This window comes from Poecilia formosa, unplaced genomic scaffold, assembly GCF_000485575.1.
Source record: "Poecilia formosa unplaced genomic scaffold, Poecilia_formosa-5.1.2 Scaffold868, whole genome shotgun sequence".
Lineage (NCBI taxonomy): Eukaryota > Metazoa > Chordata > Actinopteri > Cyprinodontiformes > Poeciliidae > Poecilia > Poecilia formosa.
Genome location: NW_006800807.1, coordinates 26,506 through 53,927, shown reverse-complemented (window position 1 = coordinate 53,927; position 27,422 = coordinate 26,506). Strand labels below are relative to the sequence as shown.

General features: G+C 38.6%; 1 protein-coding gene across 1 annotated transcript in view; it reads right to left on the bottom strand.

The window, feature by feature from the left end:
- The window catches only part of LOC103131895 (serine/threonine-protein kinase N2), a 50,137-nt gene that overhangs the window by 18,041 nt on the left and 4,674 nt on the right, over nt 1-27,422 (bottom strand). Inside the window, exon 2 of the mRNA XM_007543632.2 lies at nt 369-563. Coding sequence (XP_007543694.1) covers nt 369-563 — 195 coding nt within the window. The remainder of the gene's footprint in view (nt 1-368; nt 564-27,422) is intronic.

The window sequence follows — 27,422 nt, the reverse complement described above, 5'->3', positions numbered from 1 at the left end:
AGCAGTATTCAAAAATAAATAAATAAATAAAAAATTGCCCAAGTCCAGCCATCAGGTTGAAACCAATCCCTATCCTTAACAGATGTAACACAAAACAAAACAGGAACAAAAGAACCATGAAACGTGAATTTAGTTTGGTGTAATTGTCTTCAAGGAAATAAAGTGGTGGATAAATGATTGAGAAGCGTGTCAGTCTAAGCTTGATTTTTTCTAGTTTTAAAAAAAGAAATGAGGTCCTTTAAATAGAGTACCACCACCGGTGGGTGAGGATCTTTCCAGGTCAGTAAAGTTCTGCGTTGAGCCGATAACGAAGTAAAGGAGAGGTGCTTCCCTGATGTTGATGAGTCTCTGCAAGCGTTCGTTCTCACCTGATGTGCGTTCCGCTTGTCGGTCGTGGCGCGGCGCAAGTTCTCAGCGCCCTCCTTGATCTTCAGCTCCTTCCGGATCTCCCTGCGGATCCTCTCTCGCTGCTCGTCCAGGAGCTGCTGGACGCTCGAGTCGGAGAAGTCGGAGTTCTGGTCCAAACCGAGCTGCTCCAGAACAGACAGCCCGCCTGGGTCACTCTGCAAGAGCGGGAGCAGAGGGGAAGGGAGGGAAAAACAAGGGGAAATGGGGGACAAAGGAAACAGCGATTAAAACGTGTGATTGTTAACACTATGAAAAAAAGACAAGAAGAATCGTTAATGTTGATTAATCCTGATTTAATCCTCTTTAACCTGTTAATGTGTGGAGCTGAGAGTGAGGAGGAGCAAAGAGGAAGAGATGGTGAGCCTGATAAGGAAGTAATGGGAGGAAAGGCAGGGAGATAGTGATGGGGGAAGGAGAGGAAAAGGCCAGTTAGGTTGAATCAGAAACAAAGCATCAGTGAAAAAAAATCTGTTTCAACTGGTGTTCATAGTATTTCAAATTTAAAAAAAGTATTTGTTATATTGGTTTATCGGCCAGAAAGGTGAACAACGGTCCAAGCTGTCAATTGTTCTCAGATTTTTCCTCTGATTCTGTCTCTGTTGGGTTAACCAAACTGGTCTTCCAGTGAAATATACGTCCTAAGTTGACTTTTTGAGCAAAAAAAAAAAAATCAAAATGTGGAGCGTCATCAAGGCAGGAACACGCAAAAACGTAGTCCGAATCATCATCACCGAGTAGAAATCCAACCAACCTCGGAGCTGTCCTCATCCTCCTCGTCCCCATGCCAACACATAACCGACTCAGAGCCGACGAGTCCACAAAGATACAAAAGAGGGACGAATGTCTGCGGTTCGATTCCACGCTCAGGCGGGCGGTTTATGCCGCACCAAGAGCAAAATGTGCTGGCGGAGGGTGACTCGATAAAAAGAGATAAAGAGAGTGAGAGTTAAGTGAGAGAGGAGGGGAACGCCTCCAAAAGAGGATATCCGTCCCAACACCAAGCTGCTCAGGCCTTTCCTGTTTCCTCTGCAATTTCTGCTGCTGTCAGTGGTGAGTCAGATAAAGAGAATACAGCCGTCCGCTCCCCACTAGAGGGTTTGGTAATCATTCTTGGAACTGCTGCATCAGGCCTGAAGGAGTCTTACTCCACTGTTTGTGTCCAAACTGTGACCTTTCCTTTGCTCTCACTTGAGACGCTGATATTATCTTAAGGACAGAAACAAGAGAAGGATGAGATTTCCAAACACTGGATCAAAGCCAGGCGGTAATATTGGGAGACATAAATGTTGCTAGTTGGATGACTTGTTTCCTCTTTTATACAAGCTTCCACTTCTACAGAAAGATTAAAAAGTGTGATAAAAATGTCTACAGGAGTGGCTGTGGGTGGAGCAAACTGCCTAATAATGGGTTCCTCTGTTCTTAAAAGTAAGGATGCACCGATCCACTTTTTACACTTCTAATGCCGACATCTGAGGTTTGGAATCAGCCGATACCGATCAGAACATTTCTGTTTTGACATAAATGTGCTGAATTAATTACAAATGATACATGTACAAACTGAAAATTGTCCAGTTAAAGATAAAAAAAATGCTTTATTGAAAGTAAAAATGAACAGATCAGCCATTTTCTGACCACGACTTTGATATATCGAACAAAACACATGAGATCATTACTGACAGCTTACCAGAGAAGCCTCCATCATTACAAACAAGAGTCTATGTGATGTCTGTTATTTGGTTTCACTTGATAAAGGAACAAAAGCAGAACATAAACCATTTCCATCCATGAAAACGGGACGTTCTTTGACAGTAAAGCAACTTTAGTGCTTTGGCAGGTGACAACGTTCACCACTGTCGCAGCAGAGGATAAAGACAGGACCAATCACTTCCCTCAGTGACAGAATAAACTATAAGACTGCTTCCTGTAGCCGAAAAATGTTCAAGGCAGCTATTGGCTCGGTACATTTAGGGCCATGAGGGCTTCAGACAGAAAATCAGCTTCTTTTAGCTGTTGTGGTGAAACTGCTCTAATGTCAAAGTGTCTTACACTAAAACCAGCACATTTGTTGCTTCATATGATACCAGGAGGAGGTGGCAAATTCAAATATAGCAATGTGTTGCTTAGGCTTTTAAGTAAAGGTTATTTGGGCTGTTTTTTATGCTCGTTTGACACCATCACAGTTTTTTTTTTTTAACAACAAAAGTATTTCTACCCGGCTGAATTTATCCATCTTTTAAAGCGGGAGAAATTGTGGCTGCCTTTTACAATCCAGCTGTCTCTCTGCTGAAAGGACCTAAGGAAGAATAAATGACTTCAGCTGTTTTATGAATGTATCTTAATGTAAATGTTCACCAAAAAAGTTGTGCATTCAAATTATGACTCAATGCAAGCTGAATTTAAAGACTCTTACTGGAGGACATGTTTTACACCAACCCTCAGATGTGCCTGCCAGGTGACTCAGATATTAACACAGCCTTTAAAAAGCAAAAAATAAATAGAACGCAGATTTAAAAAATGTTTTTTAGAATAAAAAAAATAATAAAATAAAACATACTTAAAAATTAAACAATAAATGAAGGATTAAAATAAAGAAATATAGCACTTAAAAAAGAACAAAAATGAAAAATTAAACAAAAAATGTTAAAAAGTAAAAAATAAAGAACAAAAGAAATGACCATTTAAAATACCAAATTAAAAAGATACTTCTAAATAAAAACAATAAATGAATGAGTAAAATTAAGAAATAAATACAGCTGCTAAAGAAGACAAAAATGCCAAATTAAATAGAAAAAAAAACAATTTCAAATAAAAAAAAGCCAAAAAAATTATATAATAAAATAAAATAAATGGTGGTTTAAAACTACAAAATAAAAAAAATATTTCTAGATAAAATAAAAAAAAAAAAGAAATAAAAATGCAAAATTTTCAAAAAACCTCAATAATTAAAATAAAAAAAATGAAATAAAAACATACAAATTAAAACAAAGGAATAAAAACTGGACTGTATTCAGTTCAACAGGCTTAAATCGTCCAGTTGGTGGGAACACGCCTCCTGCCACTTCCACGACCCGTTTGCTGCAGACGTGTCGGCAGCAGCAGATGTTTGCAGAAAGTGATCCGACACAAACATGCAACATGGCGGCGAGACCAAATCACTCAACTGAGTCACTGCGGTGGTTGTGACAGTGAAGCTTTACTCTGATTTGCTTCCCCTGTTGTAAAAGTGTCAAACTTCAGGTTCATCTCAAGACGTGGAAGACAAAGATGGCAACATCCACTCGGCATGAATAGCGAATCTCATGCATCTTGTTAGTAAGTTTGCCCGGGGAAGAACATTCAGCCGTAGTATTCAGGGAGGCCATGCCGGGCTAATTCAATAGATAAAAGCACCAAGAGAGTGTAATTCAATCAGACTGTGTGTGGCGAAGGGAAGCCTGGGGCCGGACAGAGAGGAACGACGCGCAAAGTGAAATATTTGAATATTTTTCTTTCTGACGTGCCCCGACTGGGCTGACCACGGAGCCCAGATCCCCACAAAGAGGTCACAGAGTTGTGCAAGCGTGCGCGACACGGACAAAAATAGGAGAGGAGATATTCACTTTTAATGAACACGAACACAAAGCCCCTCTCAGTTTCCAGTGAAACGCGAGAACATGTCACTGTGAGAGCAAGGCCGCTGAGCTCGGCACGCTTGGAGGACTGCGATCTGCGCCTCTTGTGACGACAAGTGAAAATGCCCTGAGAGCAGCGATGGGTCGCCTTTAATGTGACAGAGGAAGGACAGAAGACCTTTGTCTGAGTTAGAAGTTGCAGCCCGTATTGGACGGAGGAGGAAGAAGAAAGAGAGGAGGGAGAAAAGAGAAGTAGTATGGGGTGTAGATCAAATGTCTTCAGTTACTATGTGCTTAAAATTCAACTCGGACAGAAAGGTTTTCTAGCAACAAATAATTTGTGTTTATGTTGAGAAAATAACTGCAGCGACTGCCTGATTTCACAACAGGTTTACAACACGGTGCCATGAAAAACAGCCAGTCCTCTGATTTCCATTTTTGCTTTTTTTCCCCCCTCAGACTTAAATGTTTCAGATCAAACAAAACTATGATTTAATGCAAAAGCAGACTTTCAATAGTCAATTATGCTTATAAATAATTCACTAAAACAACTAAGACTAAAAACCCATTTGTTAAGAGTCGCTTTTGAACCATAATAGATGGACTATTGACCAATATATTTGAGGCGCATTGATGATTTTAACGATGGTACTTGACAAAATGAGATCTCTGTTATTGGTTGTTGACTATATGAGGCATTTATTATGTTTTTTGTGTACATTTTCCACAATATAAAGACATTTGAACAGGATTTCTTTAAGTCTTCACAGTGGGAAGTTTTCGAGCATTGATATTCTGTTTCTGGCCACAATAAAGAATCTTTATTTCAGTTTGGACTTTGACTAGCCCACTCTAAAATCCTAATTTTGTTGTTTGTTTTTTAGACTTATACAATAGTGGACTTATTTGTGTGTTTGGGTCCATTGCACTGGTGTATAATCCAAGCACCTTCAATCTTAATGTCACAAACTGATGTTTAGAGATTTTCCTTTTAGGATTTATTTTGGTCATGACCAGAACTCACTGGTCCATTAATTAATATTAAAGTAGCCTATATCCCAAGACAATCACACTACCCCCAACAAGTTTGACTCTGGGAATAAGGTTTGTTTTTCTTTAAAATGGTGCTATTTTTACACCAGATGTAAAAGGGACACAGATCTCCCAAAACTTTCCACTTTTTGTCGCATTAGTCCACGGATTATTAAAGTCTTGGAAATAATCAAGATGTTTAGTTGTGGTGGATTTAATTTTCCCAACTTGATAACACATGTTGAATAAAATGTTCTGAATGATTAAAACAGCTTTTGCAAAGTATAACTGGCTTTTCAGAACAACTGAGGTTACTGTGACCAACAAGGATATTTTACATTTTAAGTCCATGAAAGAAGCAAGTTTGTTCCTACCAGCAGTTTGATTAAAAAGCCTGAGCAAAGAACAAATACTAAGATACAATATTACAAATAACTGGAGCAGAAATGACCTTCTCATACACAGATTATGCATCATATCATGGTTACCCAATACACATAGCATTTTTTCTTCAAAGTCAATGGGTTAAAGCGGTAAAAAACGGGCAGCTGTAAGGATTTGAGTCAAGTCAGATGTGAAAGGGTTACATTGTCTCCAAAGCCACAGCTGTTGCTGGGATATTCCCAGTCTGCAGCGGGCAGCAACAACCAGAAGTGATCCAAGAAAAGGAGCAGGGGCGAACCACCAACAGGGTCAAAGTGGGCCAAAACCTAATGATGCATGTCGAGCTGCAGCCGCTCTAAAGAAGTTCTGATAAGAAAGTACCGGAATCCAAATGCACTGTAGTTTGTTGCGACCCATGCAGGACAACAAGCTGCCTAAAGCATTACAGATACTCCCAGATATCTGTCCTTACGTAATGATGCTTATGAAGCAACTCAGTCATTTGTTGTGAACTCTCTTTATTTCATCAAACCGGGCTATTCTGTTAATATTTGTTTTCTGCAGTCTTTGACGTGTACGCCACATACTTTAAATATCTTTACCAATGCCATTCCCAATTGTTGTAATGGTTTGGGGTTTTTTTTTCTCAGCTGCAGAGATTTAATAATTCACAAATTTCCCTCAACTAGGAAGAGCTGTTTTCGAAAGTAGTCTGTTGGCAAAAAGCAGACTTCTCATTAGAGATGCACTGATAAAAATCTGAGCCAAAATCAATATCAGACCAACATTAAAGGGGACATTACTGTGCAAAATTCCCTTTTTCCACATTTTTTTTCTACTTCTAGAAAGAGACCAAGTGAAAACAAAACCACCTAGTCATTTTCTGGCAATGACTCAATGTTTTCTGGTGCCTGGAAAACAAACCGTTTCAAAAAAACCCAAGAGTAGCTCTGCCCACTTCATTATTAGTAGACAAGCCCGTTTGGTCCACTACATGTTTTGTTGTTGGCTACAATGAACAGCATGAGTCCATGCACATTTTCTCCTTCTGCTTCTGGGTCTGACTCAGGGTCATAAATGTGCGGTTGTGCAATTGCGCATCTGTTCGCAGCCACGTTCACGTGTACAGAGTGGAATATTGAGTTAGGTTGCAAGGCCAGCAGCAGCTTATTTGGATTTAAAGTGACAAGACGACCTAAAACATCTAATTCTGAAAGGAGCTCAAAATAGGCAGAACTGGCCAGACTAAAATCTCATGACCTAAGAATGATTTTGTGCAAAAAAAAATGTATTTAGATAACGTACAGACATATTTCCCAAATGTTTCAATTTGTGAAGCAAGAATTAGACTAATCTACAGTCATCTCACCATAGCATCTTGTAACTTTTAGTTCCAGCTACAGGAGAACTTTGCTATTTTTGCCGTTTTGTCCCAAAGGCAATGACATCAGCAGAAGAAAACTCAACCTAATTTATTTACTGGAACTTGTAGGTCATTTCCTGCAGACGTCTACAGTTCTCAGTCATTTTCCTGAAAAGTCGAACCAACGGGAAATACAACTTCCTGTTCTTGTCAAGTAAACTGTCTTGATGGGGAGAAGAAAAGTGAGACGACACATGGATGGAGTCCCAACAAGAACTATAGTAAAATAAAAAAAAATTAAAAAATTGCCTCAAAGCATAAACTCACTGGCTCATTATTTTAAAGTGTACAAGAGCAACGGGACGCCTGTCCAGTCACTAATGACAAAAAGAAAGAGGCTGAAGAGAGAGCAAAGTGAGGACAGGAAGAGAGGGGGGGAAGAGAGGCAGAACAAGACAGAAAACAACAATGAATCAGCAGCCACACTGGGGATACAATATAGGGCAAGAGTGGACAGAAACTGTCCTCCACTACTGTTCATAACAAAGACAGACCAACCAGACCAAATGTTGAGTTTTTCAACATTTTGCAATGGGGGCACGTAAACAATCGCTTCCAGGTCAAAGGAACCCACTGAAAACGTCACTGTCTGAACAGAGGAGCTGGACTCAGAAAGAAACGGCATCTTCCTCATGGAGAGCTGAGTGGAATCTGGAGTAAAAGGCAAGCGCAAAAGACAAACAAACCTCTGTTTACTGCATATAACTGCCAAATGGATGCCCAGGGGAAGAACATGAGATGGGTATATTTCATAAGCATCCCTCCTCCTCCTATAAAGCATGTCCTCCCCTGCTGTGTCGCTAAGCAGTTTTCTTGTGCAAACATCCAGGAGGACTCGAATCTCACCTGAATTAAGGCATGAACATCACAAATTAAGTCAACTGAGAAACAACCATAAGGCCGGACTGAAACTTTTATTCCATTATTAATGCGCATCGATTCGGTTCCATCAGAACAAATGCAACAGCTTTTGTTGTTCTGCTTTGAAGGACTTATTTTAGGCCAAGCAAACACAGACGGACAAACTGAACCAAATCCCAGGGACTTTTCTTCGAAGCATTGCAACATCCGTGCTTTGAAGCTTCGTCTGGGTCACACCCATCACATGTTGCACTGGATCCGTCATTCCAGTCGAAACAGATTGGAAACAGCACCACGTTTTGGTTAACACCAGTTTTATCAAGTTTCTTCAGAGATGTGGATAAAAAAAATGTCTGTTTCAATAAAAACGTATTTATTGTAGTCTTATTAGCTACAATACAAAAGAAAGTGCTAATTCGTTGCTCTTTATTGATCTAGTGCGTCAGGGTTTGCAAAGAAGTGAATGCTCATTTGTTTGCGGTTCAATATTAATGGATTCACCTGCTTTTATATTTTTCAGTGGCGACTCCAAATTATTCTTGGAAAATTTGCCAATTTGCGGATTTTTTCCGAGAGCGCATCTAAAATACTCCAAACAAACTGCAACTTCGGAAACTGAGATACGCCATTGATTATTGTTTGGAAGACAGCCAATCCCAGAGCACCATTTATTTTTGTTGCCACTGATTGGCTGAACCCTCGAGACTGGAAATAAGGAAGACAATTTGTTTCTGAAATAGTGCTAAGACAGTTTCCAATGTGCGTATTAATGCATGTTAAGGTACATTTGGTTTTCAAACTATTAAAATAGGTATAAGCACTTCTATATAGTTAATATCAGGTATTCCAGGATTCTAGTTATTCACAGGCGGCTCCTAACCTCCATGAATACCAGGGTCCACTGTAGTTTTACGTTTTACTGTATCAACTGAAATGTTTGTCTTTCGTTTCACCTCCAAACCATTCTGTTTAGTTAAAATAATAGAGAATGGCAGCATCTGAAAATTTTCATTCCAAGAACAGCTTCAGTTCAAATACACTGAGTTTTATCTGGTGAAAAATGACAGGAGCCTGGTGAGACACCGCTTCTCTAAAAATGGGCCTTGTGAATGTGGGCTGGCTATACAAATTACTACAGATGTAACTGAATCATTCTATTTATGACTTGTATAAACCCTGATTGCTTTTAAGCTAAAACAAAGAAAAAAAAGATGTTTGCAGTGAGCTCTGCTAACTTTGCTTGCTGCTAATAAAAGATACTGATATATTGTTGTATTCAAATAATCGTAACATCGATCTCTTTGGCGCTTGTGATCCAACACACGCAGTGTGTCGTCAGCTGTCTTCATACATAAAAAACTATTTTTAATGTTGGAGTGACCTTTATTCAAGTTATTAAAAGTAATATTTCAGCAGATCAAAGTTTTCTAAAAACTGGAAATGGGAAAATCATTCAAACTGCATCTCTAGGTAAAGAAAAGCACCTTGGTAAGGACTCAGCCAGGACACTAAGAGAAACTGAAGATGGTGACAACCTGCTTTAATAAAAGTTAAATAAAATAAAAACAAGAACTACATGGAGCCACATATTAGGAGTGGAAGCGATCTTAGAATAATCTTTGAGGAAGGTTAAAGTCACATTGAGACTGGGGGCGGAAAGAGACCCCCTGTCTTTTCTATTATCCAGTGAGAATAAACCTGCTGAGGCTGGCATTCTCAGCAGCCCTATCGATTCCTCCTCTGCAGCAAGAGGAGGGGGTTCAGCACAGCAGGTCGCCCGTCCATCAGCGTCTGCTCCAGACGTGTTCAGTGAACAGAGCCGACACCCGTCAGTCACTGTCCAATCCCCGCCGAGCCGCCGACAATCTCCACTGCTGTCGGTCACTCCCAAAAAAGACACCACACTGTGTGCTATACATGTGCAACATAACCAGAAATATTCAACAGTTCACTGGCCTCTAGCTGCCCTTGATGGATGCCATATGTCAATTTTTGGAAAACTAACATGGAGGGAAAATAGAGGTAAGAATGCAATGATGGAAAAATTGTCAATACAACTACGTGCAAAACTTTGTCAATATTCCGCTAATGTTGAAAAAATAAATTTACTATTGAGGTGTTTCCATTAAATAGGAAACACAATTAAAATCACACGTGAAAAACGAGCCATGCCATGACTAACTACTTCCTGTAGATTTCTTCTTCGTGGTTTGAACCAGTGGCAACATCTGGTTGCTGATTATGTGACCTGTGTGTTACAGCAAAAAGTGTTCCCACTGCAGTTCATATTCATTTAGAAACAACAATACTAATGTTTTAACTCAGGAAGTGTTCAGAAATCAGTATTTGGTGGAAAAACCAGGAGGTTTTCAGTGGGCTCTTCATTTTCTCCAGAGCCATATTCAACATTTTGGGATGTTTCACAAAAATCAAACAATTTTTATTTTATTTAATAATAAAAAATAAAAAAAACAATGTCAAAGTGAAAACAGATTTAATGACAATTAGATCATATTTAACAATGACATTTTATAGGTACTGTATATTTGAAATACATAACTGTGCAGCTAGTATATAATTTGGTTTTTCAGTGAAATAAATTACTTAAACATTGTTTTGCAAGCTTTTGCTGGCCATTTCTGTGGTGACATTTTAAATGAAGGTTAGCCAGCTCAGCCAGTTTGCAGGTGTGATTACTTCCAGTGTTAAATAAAATACACAGATTATTTTAGAGGTTAAAATAAACACTAAATCCCAAACAGGTCATGATATAAACTAGTGCAGAACTATCAGCTCAGTGGAGCTTTCCTGCTTCAGATTTTACGTGTTCTGCACTCAGAAGCGATGTTTGTGTAATCGCTCTGACAGGTCTGGGGTACGTCGAAAGATAAGCTTCAAAGAAACGCAGCTCTCCAGATCTGCACACACCATCTAATACAACTGGATTTCCCCTCTGCGTTCAAGTCTTAGTCGAACAGAAGTGGGTCGTCACTGAAGAGAGCTGCAGTTCTGAACCAATGTTGCTGGACAATCTAGTTTTGTGACAACCTGTTAAAAAAGTGCAATACCTTCAGAGATTCTGTTCTTACATCTTAACAGCCAAGTCCGAACTATTCCTGAGAGCTGCTGTTTATGAACACAGGATAGGAAAGAGTTTGGCTGAGTCAGAGAAAACATCTGGAGGCATTCCTGAGACGCCTGAGTGGTGACAGCAGCCAACCTGGCAGGAATGGCGGGTGGGGAGGAAAAACAAGGCAAGACCTCAGGCTGCGATGCGATAAGGAAACTCGAGTCAGGTCTTTAATGCTGACCCGCTTCTATATAAGGAAATATTCCAGTTATCGTGCCTAAATTAGGGTCATATATGGAAAACGCTGTTCACAATCACCTTTTGCATGTCAGAGATTAGAATAATAACTGATTTTAATCACATTACCCCAAACCAGGGGAGTCCAAAGTGTGGTTCGGGGGCCATTTGTGGCCCTTGGAACAATTTTGTGTGGCCCACTGAGAATGCTACAAATTTGACCCTCTGGGAACTTATTTTTAGCACGAGAATTTAATTCTTCACAAATTTAATTCTTCTTTAATAAGAAGTGTAAGGCACAAATAATTTATTTTACTAGCCGTTTTTCCTTTTAATTTTATTTTCATTGTAACCAGCAACTCTTTCCTTAAAAAAGACCACATTTATTCTATTAATAGTTTCTTTTTAAAGAAAGTTTTCATTTTTGTTGCCGAGTATAGAATAAAAGTTTTTCTAGACCTCACAAACTGAAAAAAAAAAAATACCCACAAAGTTCAGAAAATGTCCGCCTTTTATCAAGACAAAAAAATTGTCACTTTGTTTCTTTAAAATATTGGATAACACTTTATTTGACCGGGTGTGCATGAGCCTGACATGACACAGTCATGAATGTGAAGGAGTCTTGATGAATGTCTAGGTGACTGGTTTCATGAAATGTCATTCAGCAAATAATGACTCTTTTAATGCAAAGTTGCTTTAAAAGTTGCATTGAAAGTCCATAAAAAGTGCAAACTTTGCATTATTTTGAAGAAAAATAAAATGACACTGTAATGCAAAGTTGGCACTTTTAATGGACTTTCAATGCAACCTTTAGTGCAACTTTGCATTAAAAGAGTCATTATTTGCTGAATGACACTTCATGACACCAGTCAGAAAGACTCCTTCATGTTTATGACACTGTCATGTCAGTCTTATGCACACCCCATCAAATAAAGTGTAACCCAATATTGCATGTTTAATCAATTAATGAGCATATGAAAAATAATTATTTTTGCATATCAGGTCAGAAAGACCATATGGCCCCCAGAGTATTTCCAACTTTGGGATTCTGGCCCGTTTTGGACACCCCTGCATTGTTTCCTTGGTAGTGTTAAAATGCACAGTTTCAGTTGAATATACATATAAGATTCTCCTTTATATGACACAAAGAAGCGAGGAGACAAAAGATTAGTATAATATTGAGCTTAACTGTTAATGCAGCCAGTATTTGCATAGCTATAAAGCAGATGTACAATGGTTTCATTGTCAGAGTTCATACTCCCAGTTAAGCAAACCTTACACTTAGACTACAGCTAATATTTCTGACTTATCTGCAAGTGAAGAACCTCTGAGGAAGTAGGTTTATGCTTAGCAGTAGCATAAAGCTGCACATATTTATTTTTCATCAATAAAACCTTGAGACAATGCTGTGCATGCATTCAAAGGAACTAATTCATGAGGCAATCACTTTTTTTAATAACTTTGAGCTAAGTGACGTTCATGATGATGTTTGTTACATGAAGCACTCAGTGAGTGCAGCTCATCCTGATGTCACTTGATCTATTCTGGTGAGATCTAAACCAGACTAGGGAGAAGACTTTACGTACTTTTATGCAGGAAAGGTGTGTAACATTTCCCTCCAAGGTGAGACTGTGGTGACAGCTGAGCAGTTACAGACACACCAATCACTTTAAACCTGACAAATTTTTCATGCATTCCAATTTTGTTGATACTTGACAGGAAAGCAGAGATGAGCACATGATTTAAACTGTGCTAAAGTATTTAATCACCTCTAACTTTTCTCTCAGACCGTCACTCAGGTTTGTAGCTAAAATAAGATGCGTTTAATTTACGTAGCTGAACATTTTAGCTCTGTTTTGGGAATTAGGCTGTAATAACATACAGTCTATGTGGGACAAAGTAAAACAGATGGTAAAAAAAAAGCAACGTTACAAATGATCCATCCTCAATTCAATCTTCAGCAAAGCCAGGCTGTTATGAACGTTTTAGAGAATTTCCTCATATTTAGACCAACATAATATGTTCATTTAGACAGACAAACATACATGGAAAGATAGGAAACATATTGCACTAGCTTAAAAACCACCTGAAACTATAGAACTTTTTTGTGTGTGGAAAAACATTCAACAATAAAAATATTCAATTTGTGACAAATAAAAACATCTAATTCTTATGAAATAAGACTAAAAATCCAACTTCTTTCATGCTGACTTCTCTGGTCTCCTCTGGTTGTTTTCTTTCCAGCTCCCTTGCTGATACATCTTTTCATTTTTTCCTGCAAACAGAGGGAGGGATGAGAAGAGAAGAGCCAAACAACTCCCTTCCCCATGAGGCAAAGGCCAAGGAAGCCTATGAGCAGAGAGAGACCAACTGACTGGAGGAGGTGGACAGCTAGGGAGAAAGAGACAGCAGGGAGGGACGGAAGAGAAAGAAGGAATGCCAAAAAATGATAAAGAAACAGGTGGAGGAGGGAGGGAGGCCGGTTGGGCCACAGAGCAGGAGGCGACCGATGGATAAAAGAGCAGGCGAGCGCACGCTGGGAGGCCCGACTCGCTGCCAAAGAGACGGGAACCAGAGACACCGAGGGGACGAGGTCGCAACAAAGCTCAAGTCCGCGGGTGGAGAACAGTTCACTCTGATCGCTTTTGGCAAAGTGTCTGACGTTCATGACGCAGGGCAGCAAATTTAAAACCCTAAACGTCACCAAACCAAATATAATAATGAGCTGCAGGAGTTGCTTCATGCGTTGATGTTGGAATGGTCTGCGGCACACATCTACTCGGCGCATTTCAAAACGTGTTCGCTCTGAAAAGAGCGCAAGGCCTCTGCACATCCTGCAGCCCTCAGGCAAAAGCCAGTCACACCATATATATGCAAGAGAGGGAAGAGAAAATGAGGCTGAGGGTTCACAGCCACGACAAGCCGCATTTCTGGTCACCCCAAGTTTAAAGTTAAATAAAAGAACAGAAGCGGAGTGAAATGAAAGAGTCGCATGAGTAGCACCTATACGCAATTTAGGAATGTTTTAAACTACTGCTGTAGAAGGAGAGTTTTTGTGTTTCTCTTTGTATAAAACTTTCAATGACAGATTTATATTTTGGGAGAAAACCAACGTTTTACTTTTATTTTAATGACGTAGTAAGTAGAACCACAAAACTCCAGTGACGTTTTACACAGAACGTCACAGTTATTTTCTTGCTGCTGGGAATAAACTGAAATTGAAATCTTGACTGACAAGTTAGGAAACTGTGGAGACCCTTTTTTGATGTTTTCAATTAGAATACATGCTAACTAGTTGTCTAGGAGATAAAAAGAAAAAATCATTTTGTAATTTTAACAAATAAAAAATATAAATTGTGGCCCTGGAGTGCTTTCAACTTGGTGATTTTGGCCTCCGTGCAAAACATATGGACACCTCTTCTATACGCTTTTCCCATTGTAAAATTCAAGAACTTTTAAAAATTTTTTAAAGTTTTCAAACTTTTCCAACATGACATATGGAGCTAAGAGCAACACAACCAAACTAAAAAAGACTGTTTCAATTCACCATGACATAATTTATTACTGTTGTTAATGAACAACAGTGATATACATTCTGCAGCAGAAATAAACTAGAGTAAAATATTTGTTTTGAACCGTTTCTCACACCTGACTGGTTTCAGAACAAAACACTAATTTAACAAAAAACTAAAAACTCTATTTCAATAACGACATAAAAACAGAGGCTGACCTTTATTTCAATGACACTGATCAAGTCATAAGTCATTAGGAATAATATTCATGAAAGCACTGCATGTTTTTTGGGTTATTTTGATCATTTCTCATTTTCTGCTAATAAATACTAAATCTGTGCTTGGAGTTTCGGAGACATGTTATCAGTAGTTCATACAATAAGAGAACAATGTTCATCTTACTCAAACATTTACCTTTAAAAAGTAAAATCAGACTGGTAATTTAAAGTGGTCTAAATTTTTTACAGAGTTGTACAAAAAAAAAGTTGCAAAAAAATCTCTATAAATTGTTCTCACTGAGTTTTCTGGCATTTAGCAAACATAAAAATTTTCTGTAATTCTAATCGACCTAAAAACAAGAGAAGTTTGGTCTGATTTAACTCCAAACAGAGAAAAATATACTTTTTCTTTTTATTAGGTGTATGAAAATATGTGCTTTCATCTGTAAATTCAATATTTAGACTTTTATTTTCACTCTGTTCTAGGAATGGAAATTCCCACCAATATAGTTGAACACTGTGGTATTTTGACCAAGACGTGTCCAAGATGTTTCAACCCAATGTGAAGTGACTCTTCCTTAGTAGGTTGGAATGGAAATAAAGTGTTAGGTTGATACTTACTCTCCACAGTATGTCTGAAGATGAATAAACAATGAAGCTAACCAGTTTCGATCGCTTTTTAATACGACTTCTGTTGCTTCAGCGGAGCCATGACTAACAGCTGACTCCAAGCAAGTCACGCTGCAAGTTTCATCATGTGAAACTAGTAGCTACAATGTGTGTGTGTGAGTGTGTGTGTGTTGGGAAAGATGCGTGAGATGGAGCGCATTGCATTTGTGCTCCAGGAGCAGTTGTGAGCGACTGCTAGCTTGCGGCTCTGTGTGGGGCATTCAACGGAAGAACAAGACAGAAAAGTGCATGTTGACATGCCGCAACAACGCCTTTGGGAATGCTCTGCTTTGAGTGTGTGTGTGTGTGTGTGTGTGTGTCACTGCATACACAGCGTTGACAGTTGGCCTCAGGTGTGGCAGCAGTAGCAGAGAGCAGCAAGTCTGCCTGTTTGTATTTTAGAGACCTGCTGGGACAAGCTGAGAACGCACCGGTGATTATTTGGCCACAGAGATGCTACTGGCTCATGGTGGGGATTTTTTTTATCCCATCTTTTAAGATATAATCAGACCAGACAATGCTAAACTACACCGTAAGTCAGGGACGAACTTTTAACTGCTGCTGAAGGCTGGAAATCGAATCAATTTGATAGTAAAATTAGAATTTTAATAGCAGTTGCAACTTAATAGCATGTAACATGCATAACAAATTAGAGTTGTATTATCTTCCAGTGACTGGAAATCAACATAAGAAAAATATGGAGATGTTAATTCATCTGTACTCAATCATAATAAAGTTGCCATTGACTTTATTAAATTAAAACCCATGATTCCATGTGGTATACAATTTTAGATGGCAATATAATCCAGCCGTAGTATCCGTCATCTTGGGCACGAGATTCTATGTTTGCCACTTATGAAAGCAAATACATTGTAGTGACATATTGAATAGACTTTCTAGACTCTGTATGAGTCTCGTTTTCACTGAATTCATGTTTAATTCTAGGTTTTCTAAGATATCAAACAAATATTGTGGCCTGGATACTAAAATAACCATAAATTACCTGAGATGTCTGCAAGTTATTTTTGTCAAGTCAGGTCTCAAATCTTTGAATTATTCTCTCAGTATTATAAGTGGTTGATTTTGATGAGAGGAAACATTTCAATCATTGTTTTATAGGAATGTGATGCCAAAAAATGGCTTAAATGACAAAGTCTGAAGTCTTTGTTCTTTTGTGCAACTGGAGTCATTCTTCAGACATAAAAGAAAAGAAAATGTTTGCTTGCAGTTGTTGGGCAGATTATAATTGCTTATTGTTCTGAATCTTGTGGTGTAACTCTGGGACTAACGGGTAGATATGAATTAAGTGTGTTATGTAGAAAATAGGTATTGTTTTGTATTGTTTTGTTGATTTTTAAACTTTATGGTTTCATTTATATATTTTTTTTTATTTTTTATATAATAAGAAAAACACCAGCAGATATCAGGGCAGTTAGATTAGAGTTGGCTAGCCTGCAGTCTGTTGCTTAACATGTTTTTCTGTTTACTTGCACAATGAACTTCCAAGAAAGTCTAATGTTACAGACAGTAAAGAGAAATGCTCAGTTTTGCAATTATGACATTTAAAAAAATAAATAAAAAAGCAAACTGTCTGTCTTGCAAACAGTGACTGGCTGTCTAAAAGCGACTGGCGCACCAACATAGACCAGTAACCGTGATCATGAAGTGCGTCTTTCATTTCATTAACGGTACTTTGAATCGTAGCAACAGCACCATGGAAATGTTTGCGTTAATTTCTTAAACCAGGGTGCAACTTGATGACATTAACTGCAGCAGATCTTTTAGAGAATAATTAAAACCATACATGAATTAAACTTACTTTGTCCTGATCGCATCGACTTTAATTGTACTGCGCTTATCACCAGTCACAGATACTCATCAGGAAATGAAGCTGCTATCAAACTCAAAACCTTACGATTGCAAGCAGTTTCTCTTTGGGCACAGACAGCCATCGGTTTCCAGCTGATAAAAAAAACAACAAAATCCATCATCTTCATTGTGCAAGAGCCATTTTAGTCACGAGGAACAAAAAGTCATCCAGGCTTAACCTGTTACATCATTTGCTCCTAATCTGAATATCCCAACATTTAATATCGCTAAAAGCATTTTGCTTTTCACCGTCTCACGTGGAGCAATCCATAATGACTTAAAAAGATAATATGAAACAAGAATTTTAGCTAGGAAATATTGCGACAGGAATAAAAATGAACAATTTGCTTTTATGGTAGATGGGAAGTGAATGTGATCCTCTTTAAATTAAATGATTCATGTTATTTTTTTGTTGGTTTAAGTCAGGTTACTTAACAGATTTGGGAATGATGACTGAGTAATCGCAGCTTAATTATGTGTGAAGGAGAGAAGCATTTCAGTTCAATCTCTAATCACGCAGCCCACACTTTATTTTTCACTTTAATTAGAGCTTCAGACAAAGTGGAGACATACAAATGGTGTCAGCAGGGAAAACACTTTGTGTCGCCATAGTTGCATGTGAAGAGGGGACAGACACCAAAACCACCTTCGACTTTAGATGAGATAACCACCCTGTGGTGGTTCTGACATAATATCACCGTTTGCTCAACACGCTGCAGTGAGGCTTGCTGATTAATGCTTAGATGGCAGAGGCTGATTAAAACCAGATGGCATGCATACTTTGTGCTAAATAAGGGAACCGGCGCAGGAGAACATCTGATTTCTGACTGCAGAAATTACGTGTTGCCGTGGGAAACTCTCATAAATGATCACAAACAGAATCAAGGCCCAACACAGGCTTGTGTATTCACGTTATGAGTTCATATTGTTTAGTTATTTACACTGCAATGTGGGCATATGGGGAAAATAATTAAGCAGTGCCTTGTTTCATCTGAAAACACCTGCTGTTCAAAGAACTCTGACTCAATTTGTTTTTTTTAAGCTCCACCTTTTCTGGAAAACATCTCTGGTTAAAGACGCGATCACACCCTCCTGTAAGCAACTGGAACAGCTTTCAAAACATTTCCTTCATGATTTAGTTACATCCTGTTTTCAGCTTCATTATCTGTGACATCATGACAAATTGATTCTGGCAGCTATAAAACTTTTATGAAGATGCTTTCAGTAACACTTTACTCGGCAGGATCCGAATCCTTTGATGTCAGCAAAACACACACGGACCAAAACAACACAACACAGGTTGAAGTAATTATGAGAAACCCTGGTAAATCAGAAAAGGTTCGATCACCTTTGACTGGTTTAATTAAATAAAATTTCCAGAAGGACTTGATCTGTCATTTCAAACTAGCTTCATAAGTTAGCTTATTACAGTTTGGTTCGATTGGCCGAGCAACCGCTTTCTTTATTTACGCACCAACATCTCAAACATAAACATCACCCAAACTCAGGAATAATATTTGTCATTGACTGGTAGGAGGAGGACACCCTGGACATGTCGCCAGTCCGTCACAGGGCAACAGAGAGACAGGACAAACAACCATACACACACACACCTAATGGCAATTTAGAGTAATCAATTGACCCAACAGTCATGTTTTTGAACTGTGGGAGAAAGCCAGAGTACACAAATGGAGCCCACACATTCAAACTTCATGCAGAAAAACCCCAGGGATTCAAACCCAGGATGTTCCTGCTGCAAGGCACCAGTGCGATCAACTGTTGAACTCATTGCAATGAACTAAGCTCTTGCAAAACATGCAAGATAACATCGTACAATAGGTCTAAAAATGTGATAAAGTCATTTGAACTTTGACACCCCTCAAGAAAAAAACACTTTCCCAGATTTTCTCAAAGATCCATCAGGCAGGTGATAAATAATTAAACTTGACTGGCAAGAGAAAAGACTTATCTTAACACATCAAGAACTTGAAATAATGGGGAACATTTCTACAGCTCATCCATATTGTATTTTCCACAAAGAAAAACAAAAACTTCCGATGTGATCACATTTTGAGAGATATTAAATAGTATGATAATAAGAGTAAACTAAATATACAGGTTATCTTTATGGAAGGCTGAGAAGAAGAATTGATGCAGATAAAAACAAATTTTGCTGGATGATAAATTGTCTCAGCAATTACTGCAGTAATGTTTTGAGACCATTTTCAAGTAATTAATTGATGATGCACGTTTGCCGTTTCAAGGGCAAATAAAGTTTAATTTAATAAAAAAACACTTCACACTGGAGCTGGAAGACATTTTAAATATTTTTAAATATCCAAAATAAAACATGACAACCAAACACAGTAAATAAAAAGGAAATAAAAACCACAACCAAAACCATTAATAAAACGGATTACGTCACATCTATAAACAAAAAATATCAGAATGGAAATTGTCAAGCTCAGTTTAATTCATCATGCGATTAATTGTTTAATTGTTTTAGGCTTAGATGCACATAAGGGTGTTGGAGTTAATTTTCCCATTTCCACTGAAACAGACGTAGCTAAATTATCCATGAGCTTTTCCATTAAGATACCAAATGATAAGACACACTTCCATTTAGTTTACTTCTTACATTCATTTCATTCAAAACTATTTATTACTTTAGAACATTACTATAAGTGTCAAATCCAAATATTTAGGTATTCCTGTGTGATGAATTGATTTTACTGCATGTGATGAGAGTCGCAGCTCCACCCAGCTATCTAACCATCCGTCCGTTCAGGCCTGAGTTTAGTTATCAGCACAACTGGATCTCCAGCCTATTGTAATGTGCTGGATTGTTTGTGAAGGAGACTTTAATAACTCCCATACCCTATTTATAACCTATAAGCCACTCTGCCCGCTTATGACGCAAACAAAGCGGCACTAAGACGAGCACACACCCTTCAAGACAAACTTTGATAAAGGACGCCTGGACTGCTGTCAAAGATCTCAGAAAACTTTTTACTCTCTTTTCAAAAAGTATGTTTTTAAAAGATGAAATAGAAAAAAAAAACATGAAATTACAACTGAATTGATCACTAATCGCCTTTAGTCAACATGAAGTGAAAAAAGTCCGTCTTGTAAATATTCCCACTGGAGGACGGCTCCAGAGGTCCAGCCACCCAAAGTGGTAAACATGGAGGCGAGGTCTGCAGAGGCAGGAGGGACAGAGAGCAGCTGCTGCACAGCCTGGACAGCAGGAGGAGAGAAAGCAAGACAGGCTCCAAGAGAAAGGAGGGGAGGGAAAGTTAACAGACGGACAACATGGTGGATCACTTTACACTCACAACTGTTGCTGGCAACTGAGAGTGACTGACACCCCCCTTTCCAGATCACTGTCCTGTAATAACCAACCACTCAGCCTCCATTATGGATCATTTTTATCATTCACATCTTTGTAGGCTGATCTGATAAAATCACAAGAGGTTTGCGCTCTCTGACGATGCAGCTGGGATTGTGGAACCAAAGGGGCGTGGCCCACAACGTTCAGAATTCACCTGAAGCCAAATGTGTTGGGGGCGGGGGGATTTCCCATTTAGGTGACTGAGTTCACTGTTCATACTCATACTAGCTCTATGCTCTCAGTGCTTTGTCCATCTTAAAAATGCATCCATACCATGTTACTTTCTGCATCAGATTCCTCTAATCAAAAACTGGTTGATCACATCCACATCTGCGTAAAGCCACCATCTTTTCACATTTTAAAGTAGATAAATATTAAAGGCAACTAATTTAGTCTGCCAAAGCTTAAAGTGGTGGTATTATGTATTTTCCAGGTACATGGTGCCATTTTATAGCACCATTAACCAACTATGTTACCTTCAATTGTCATAAAAATGATGTATACATCAAACATGCCTTCAGTGGAACATAACTTTGCAATTTGACGCTTTGAAATTGGGCCTCCGTCCCTTTAAGACGGTCCTACTGTATCCGACAACCCGCCTCCAACACAACATTTCTCCTTTATGCAGTTTACGATCTTTCTCAGCACATTGGGCTGAAAAGTAATTCATGTGATGAGCTCAGCAGATGCGCAGTTCCACCAGTTCTTGAACTGCCACTAGTCTGAAGGGGCTGGGTAGAAAAACTCTGAGCTTCTTCACTGACAGAGAGTCATGGAAGCACAAATAAGAAAGAATGAGTTAAGAAAATAATCATATCTCAACTGATCATTATCACAATATTTACCTAAAATAATATAATATCGTGCAGCTCTAGGCCTCTCACAATAACACATTTTGTTGGACAATAAATTATCCCTTAAGTTATTGCAATTGATAGTCATTGTGTTTTGAAACCAATAGTAATGACATAACAATGCAAGCACACCCTCTCAAAGGTCTATAAACTTTAATTTCTCATAAACATTTAACACGAACTGGAAAACGTTTTAAACATCCAAAATAAGTAAAACAGATGCAACACAAATAAAATGAATCCTGAAGTCTCTGTAAACAAAGAGGCAAGTTGAGACAACTGAACCAAAACAGAAGCATTGTTTTCCATCTACTCTATGGAAGAAAGAGAGTGCCAAGAAAAAAGACTAACACAAATACAAATGATCAAGCTCATTTTAATTTATTATTAAATTAACTGATTTATTGTTTATTGCAATAGGCTTATGCAGCCCGGCGTTGAATACATTTTGTGAAATTAGCTCATAGTTTTGATATTTGATTTTAGCCTATGCATCAAAGTAAATAAATATATGATAGTCCGTATGTTATGTCAAGGAGGAAGAGCAAAAATCATTGGATTTCTGTTTCAAGTTAAGAGAATAATAATAATAAAAAAAACTTCACTGCTTAAACGTTTTATAAACATGTTTATAGTCTCGTGTCATGGCTGAGAAAAAAGAAACGTCATGGTTTCTCATACCATCAATTACGTCAACTACTTCTGGAAATAATTCAGAACATTTGAACTAAAATCAATAAACACTCAAGCAGCCGTCCTCGAGTTAAAAAGAGGTTGTTAGTTGGTACTTTCTGCTTTCTGTTACACAAATTAGGCCTAGTTAAATCCATTAAGAATTCTGGTGCTGCTTTGTTAATGAGGTGTTTACCAGCTGACCCCCTGCTGAGGGGGAACAGTCATGACTGAAACGCTACAATGTGGGGAGAATAATGGGAACACAAGCTGGCATGGTGGGAGGTGGACACAAAACTCAACGCTTCCTTCGGTGCTGCAGTCAGACCACAAAAACAAATACTTGACATGAAATCCAACTGGAAACATGCCGTATCCCAACCATTTCTGTTATCAAGACTCTAAAACTGTAAAATCCCATTTTTGAGTCCAATTTGATGGCGTGATAAAGCTTAATGCTGTTAATTAATTTTCACTCAAAAATGCTTCAAAAAAGAAATCTTTCCACCCATAATATTAGGTGGTTTTGTGGCAAATATTAGACTTTCTAAAGACATTTAAAGCTGTGGCTCCCCAGCAGCTTCACAAAGCATCAACGTAACCGAGTGGCTGTTAAAATTGGACAGCCGAACTGGGCGATGAAGGATGGGATCAATGCATGTTGCCCCGGGTCGCTTGGCACCGGCATAATGAGGATGAGGGCTAAAAGAAAAGCAAGGGAGAGGACTTACTGTGTTTTTATGTACACAGGGTTCCTACACGGCCTGGAAATTTGTGTCTGAGAAAATTGACACATTGAATACTGTATTTTTCATATATACAGCGCTCAAGAGTGTAAGTTGCTAGATGAAGAGGAAAAAGATCCTAAAGACGCACTGCAGTATAAGTCGCATTTATTTAGAAATTGTTAAAGGGTTTTGGAAAATGTACATCTTACATGTTTTTGTACTTCCAATTGAGTCTTCACTGCTTCTAAAAACAGTCCAAAATGCTTACAGAAACAACCCCACTGACCGATATTTTGGTATTAAGTTCATGTTTTTTTGGTGAAAATGAGACGTTTGAAAAACTTCTGGAATGATTGGAACAAGTCAGCAGGCACAACCCCTCACCTAGTTAGGTTGTTACCTAGCAACCTTTTACCAGCCTGTCACCTTGAAACCCAAGTACATCTCCAGCACATTTGGTCAGCTGGTTTTACTGCTCTGTGTACTTACAATGGTTGCTGGAAAAGGTGAATGTTTTGTTGATTTCATACCATCCTCGAACCACTTACTGCATTCTTTTTGGTTGTGCAGGAGGCTCTACTTCTGCTTTTCGAAGATGTACGGTTGTATAATTGGAAATCTGACAGACACAGGACAAAGACGTGCTACTGTAGGAAAATCTGACAAGGTAGCACAGGTCGTGTGTACCCAGCTGTGGAACTGTTTCTTCAGCTCTGACCTTCTAGCTTTCAGTTCACAGTAATGCTTAATCTTTGGTTCATGTCCATTAGTATAAATTAATCTTTAACGCATTCGTAAAAAAAATGTGTCGTGAACACAGAAAAAAAACAACGTAAGTCACCCTAGACTACAAGACTCAAGATCAGCCAAACTATGACAAAAAGGGCAAATTATAGTCTGAAAAATAAGGTAATATTTGTACTTCCAGATTTTATTCCATGCTGTCTCTTCTTGAACACTGTGTCCATGCTTCTTTCCTTTTGTCCTACTTTCCTCCCAATCCTTGTATCCTTTCCTTCCTTCCCCGTTTTCTTGCTTTTTTCCAAAACTTTTCTTACCATATTTTTGACATTCCTTTCTTATCTTTCCTCATCTCCTGCTTTCCTTTCCTCCAGGGTATTGCTCAGTGGTTTTCCTCCTGGCGTCATTCCTTTGCCTTTTTTCCATCTCTGTCCTTGTGTACTTCCATTCTCTCTTCTTTGAGTCATTGCTTTCATCCATTCTTCTCTATCCTACCTCCCTTCCTTCTGTCTTTCTTGTGCTCTGTATAGATGAATCTGGAAAAGTTTGGACTTTTTATGAGTAACGTGTTTTTACAGTAAAACATCCAGCAGCAAAAAGCTACCATGTCCAGCTATAAAGACAAAACCTCAGCATGTAAAACCCAAATCCCCTTCTGGGATTAAAAAACCCAAACAGATGACATTTTTGGAAAATGTCTGGTTGGGTGATGCACCCTGACCCATTTGCTCTCCTCCATCCTCCTCGTCTGCTTGATCCAGTGGTGATACAGGAGGATGTTATATCATGTTATATTTTTGGGTTCTGTATATGTCTGGGGCGAAGGAAGCAGAGGGAGTGGGGGGTGCATCTGAAACTGGAATGCTGGGTTATGTGGCTATGAGGTCATGGGAATGTTGGAGAATTTTAAACTGAGGGACAGATGTGAATTGCAAAATAAAAACAACGAAAAGCTTAAGGAGACCGACCAACGACGACGAAAACATGAAATCAACACAAGATTTCCTGTCACCAGTATCCAGACTGACTAATGGGATTTACAACCGTGACAACGCTGGGAGCTGGGTTGGCTTTTGAGGGTGTGGTCACCAACATGACACAGACAGGAAGAGGAAAATGAACTCACAGTGAACTGAATGTGATCTGGGCTTTTACCATCAGACAATACAAACTATTGTGCTCCTGCGCCTGTAGGGCCTCATCGTCGGCACAGCAGCCTCCTTCACTCCCACCATCACCCCCCGAATCAATACGTCTCATCTGAGCTGCAATCATCTGACAACAGTGCTGCTTTTCAAGAGGTCACCCAGGCAAAATGTGTAAAAAAAAATAATAAAAAAATGAGGGATCGACGGATAAATACCTGCTGAAACATCCGGGACTCTGACAAACAAAACCGCCCTATCAGTTTCTGCAGGAATGCCTGGATTAAAGGTGTTATCCATCTTCAGAGTCATGCATCAACATTGATTTATAAGTTGATGCTAATGCTTCATTTTGGTAAATCTCCAATTCAAACTGGCTAAAATATGCCCTATTACTCATATTTTTACAAACATATTGTCAAGTAGCCGGTTGAAGCTACTCCACAATAAGTCAAGCAGCTGACCAAAAAACAGAGGGAAACTTTAAAAATAAAATAAAATAAAATCTGCACTAAGATTCACAAGAGATTAAAGAAAGTTTTATTCAGTTGCAAAGTTGGGTCGTGTTTGTTTTTCTTCTTCAATCTTGCCGTCCTTGACATTGCCTCAAAAATATATGCCTGACTATATTAGGAAAAATAACATTGTGTTACTACTGTGCAATTATGAAATGACAATAACCACTATTTTTTCCCCAAACAATGTGAATAGAAATTTGCATAAGAGGCTTAAACAAAAACTCTGCAGAATGTGCAATTTTATTTAGCCCATTAATTGATTATTCTGATGATTAATCTGATTTGTTTTTATAAAAGACATGCAGACAGGAGGGGGGTTTTTTATCTTTAATGTTAAATGCATATAATATTTGTACAGTTTCGGCTTAATTACTGCTCTGAGTATGTTATCATTTCAGCAAATTGACTTTTTAGTCTGTATACTCCAGTTAATAATTATTAAATTGCTTGATTATTTAAGCAAACGATAAATCACAATTAATCGTTAATCATGATAAATCGTTTCGGCCCTGGGTGTGCTGTGGTGGTGCAGGGGTTAAGCACAGCCCACATATGGAGGAGGCCTTAGTCCTCGATGCAGTTGTCGCAGGTTCGATTCCCGGCCTTGGCGACCTTTGCTGCATGTCTTCCCTCTTCTCTCATTACCCACTTTCCTGTCAATTAACTATAAAATAAAGGCCATTAGAGCTAATAAAACCTTTAAAAAAACTTTCTAAATCGTTCCGGCACTTGTTGAAACGATGTCCTACAATTTGAAGAGATCAAAAGGAATGTCAAGTTTGTTGTAAAAATCAATTAAAATGCAGAATAAAGGCCTTTTTTTTAAGCTTTGCTTTTTAACATTTTCTTTAAGGTTAATATTAATATCTCATCTTGTTCTTGTGAAGTCAATGTTGCGTTTCATTTTGTAACTTTCAGGTACTGTTACACACCTGATAATGATCCTCATTTACTCTGTATGTTTTATAAGCCAAAATGATTATGTGCAACCCTTCTATGTTCGTCTCAGGTTCAGCAGGTTGACTTCACAACAGACACGTTCAGGTTCTCTGTATTTATTCTAACAAAAGAGAAAATCAGTCCAGCAGCTCCTGCCCCACAGTTACCGACGGCAACAGAAAAAAGGGGGAGGAGCTGTCAGTCACCGGTTACTATGGTAACCACCACCTGTCAAGAGCAGTATAACGAACTTAAAAAAAAACAATAATGTCTGAAGAAACAACTTCACTAAACAAATAAATTCAAAGAACAGATAAACACATTTTGACAAACTTCACATTTGTCAAATGTGTTAAAATAAACAGTCAGTGAGTCAGATAAGGTGAGGTTGATAGAAATATTTAGCCACTACATGGCATGGAGCCCCGTTAGAGCACACCATTTTATTAAACTGAGAAGACCAAGTTGACAGTGAGGAATGTATTTGCTGTCTGCTCTCCCTCACAGGTGTTTTGATCCATTACTTTGCATCGCCTGCCAACATGGCCTTGAGGCAGCAGTGAGAAACCCCACTTTGTGTGCATAACTGTCTTTTTACGTCATGGTGAGGCTTATGGGAAATATTCCTATGGACTCCCAGGAGTATCCGACTCTGCATGCGTATAACGCCTCGTTATATTTGTATGTCTGAGGAGGCAAAAATGTGGTACGTTTCGCAAAATCTCTCAACTCTTGAAAACAACAACTTTCACTGAGGCGATTTCATACTTCATGATTTAAAAAAAAAAAAAAGAAGGGAAAAAAGGGAAATCTATCTTCTCCATTCCACTCCTGTCTGCCCTTTGACCTTTCTGAGGAAGTGTGACGCAGTTAGGCTCTGTTGGGGGCTATTCAATGGTGAGTGGGGGCAAATAAATGATCTTTCTCTGCCTGCTTCATGTTTAAACGCTCCAAGAAGCTACCCACCAGTTACAGAGCTGTGAAGAACCATTTGCTCCCCTTACAGATTTCTTCTTAAATACTTTAATAAAATCACTCCAAGAGATTCAAAATCACATTTACTAATACTGATTTTATTCATGAGGCTTTTCAAATCAGACTGATCCTATGTGAAATTGGTCATTTTAAGGCGTTCTG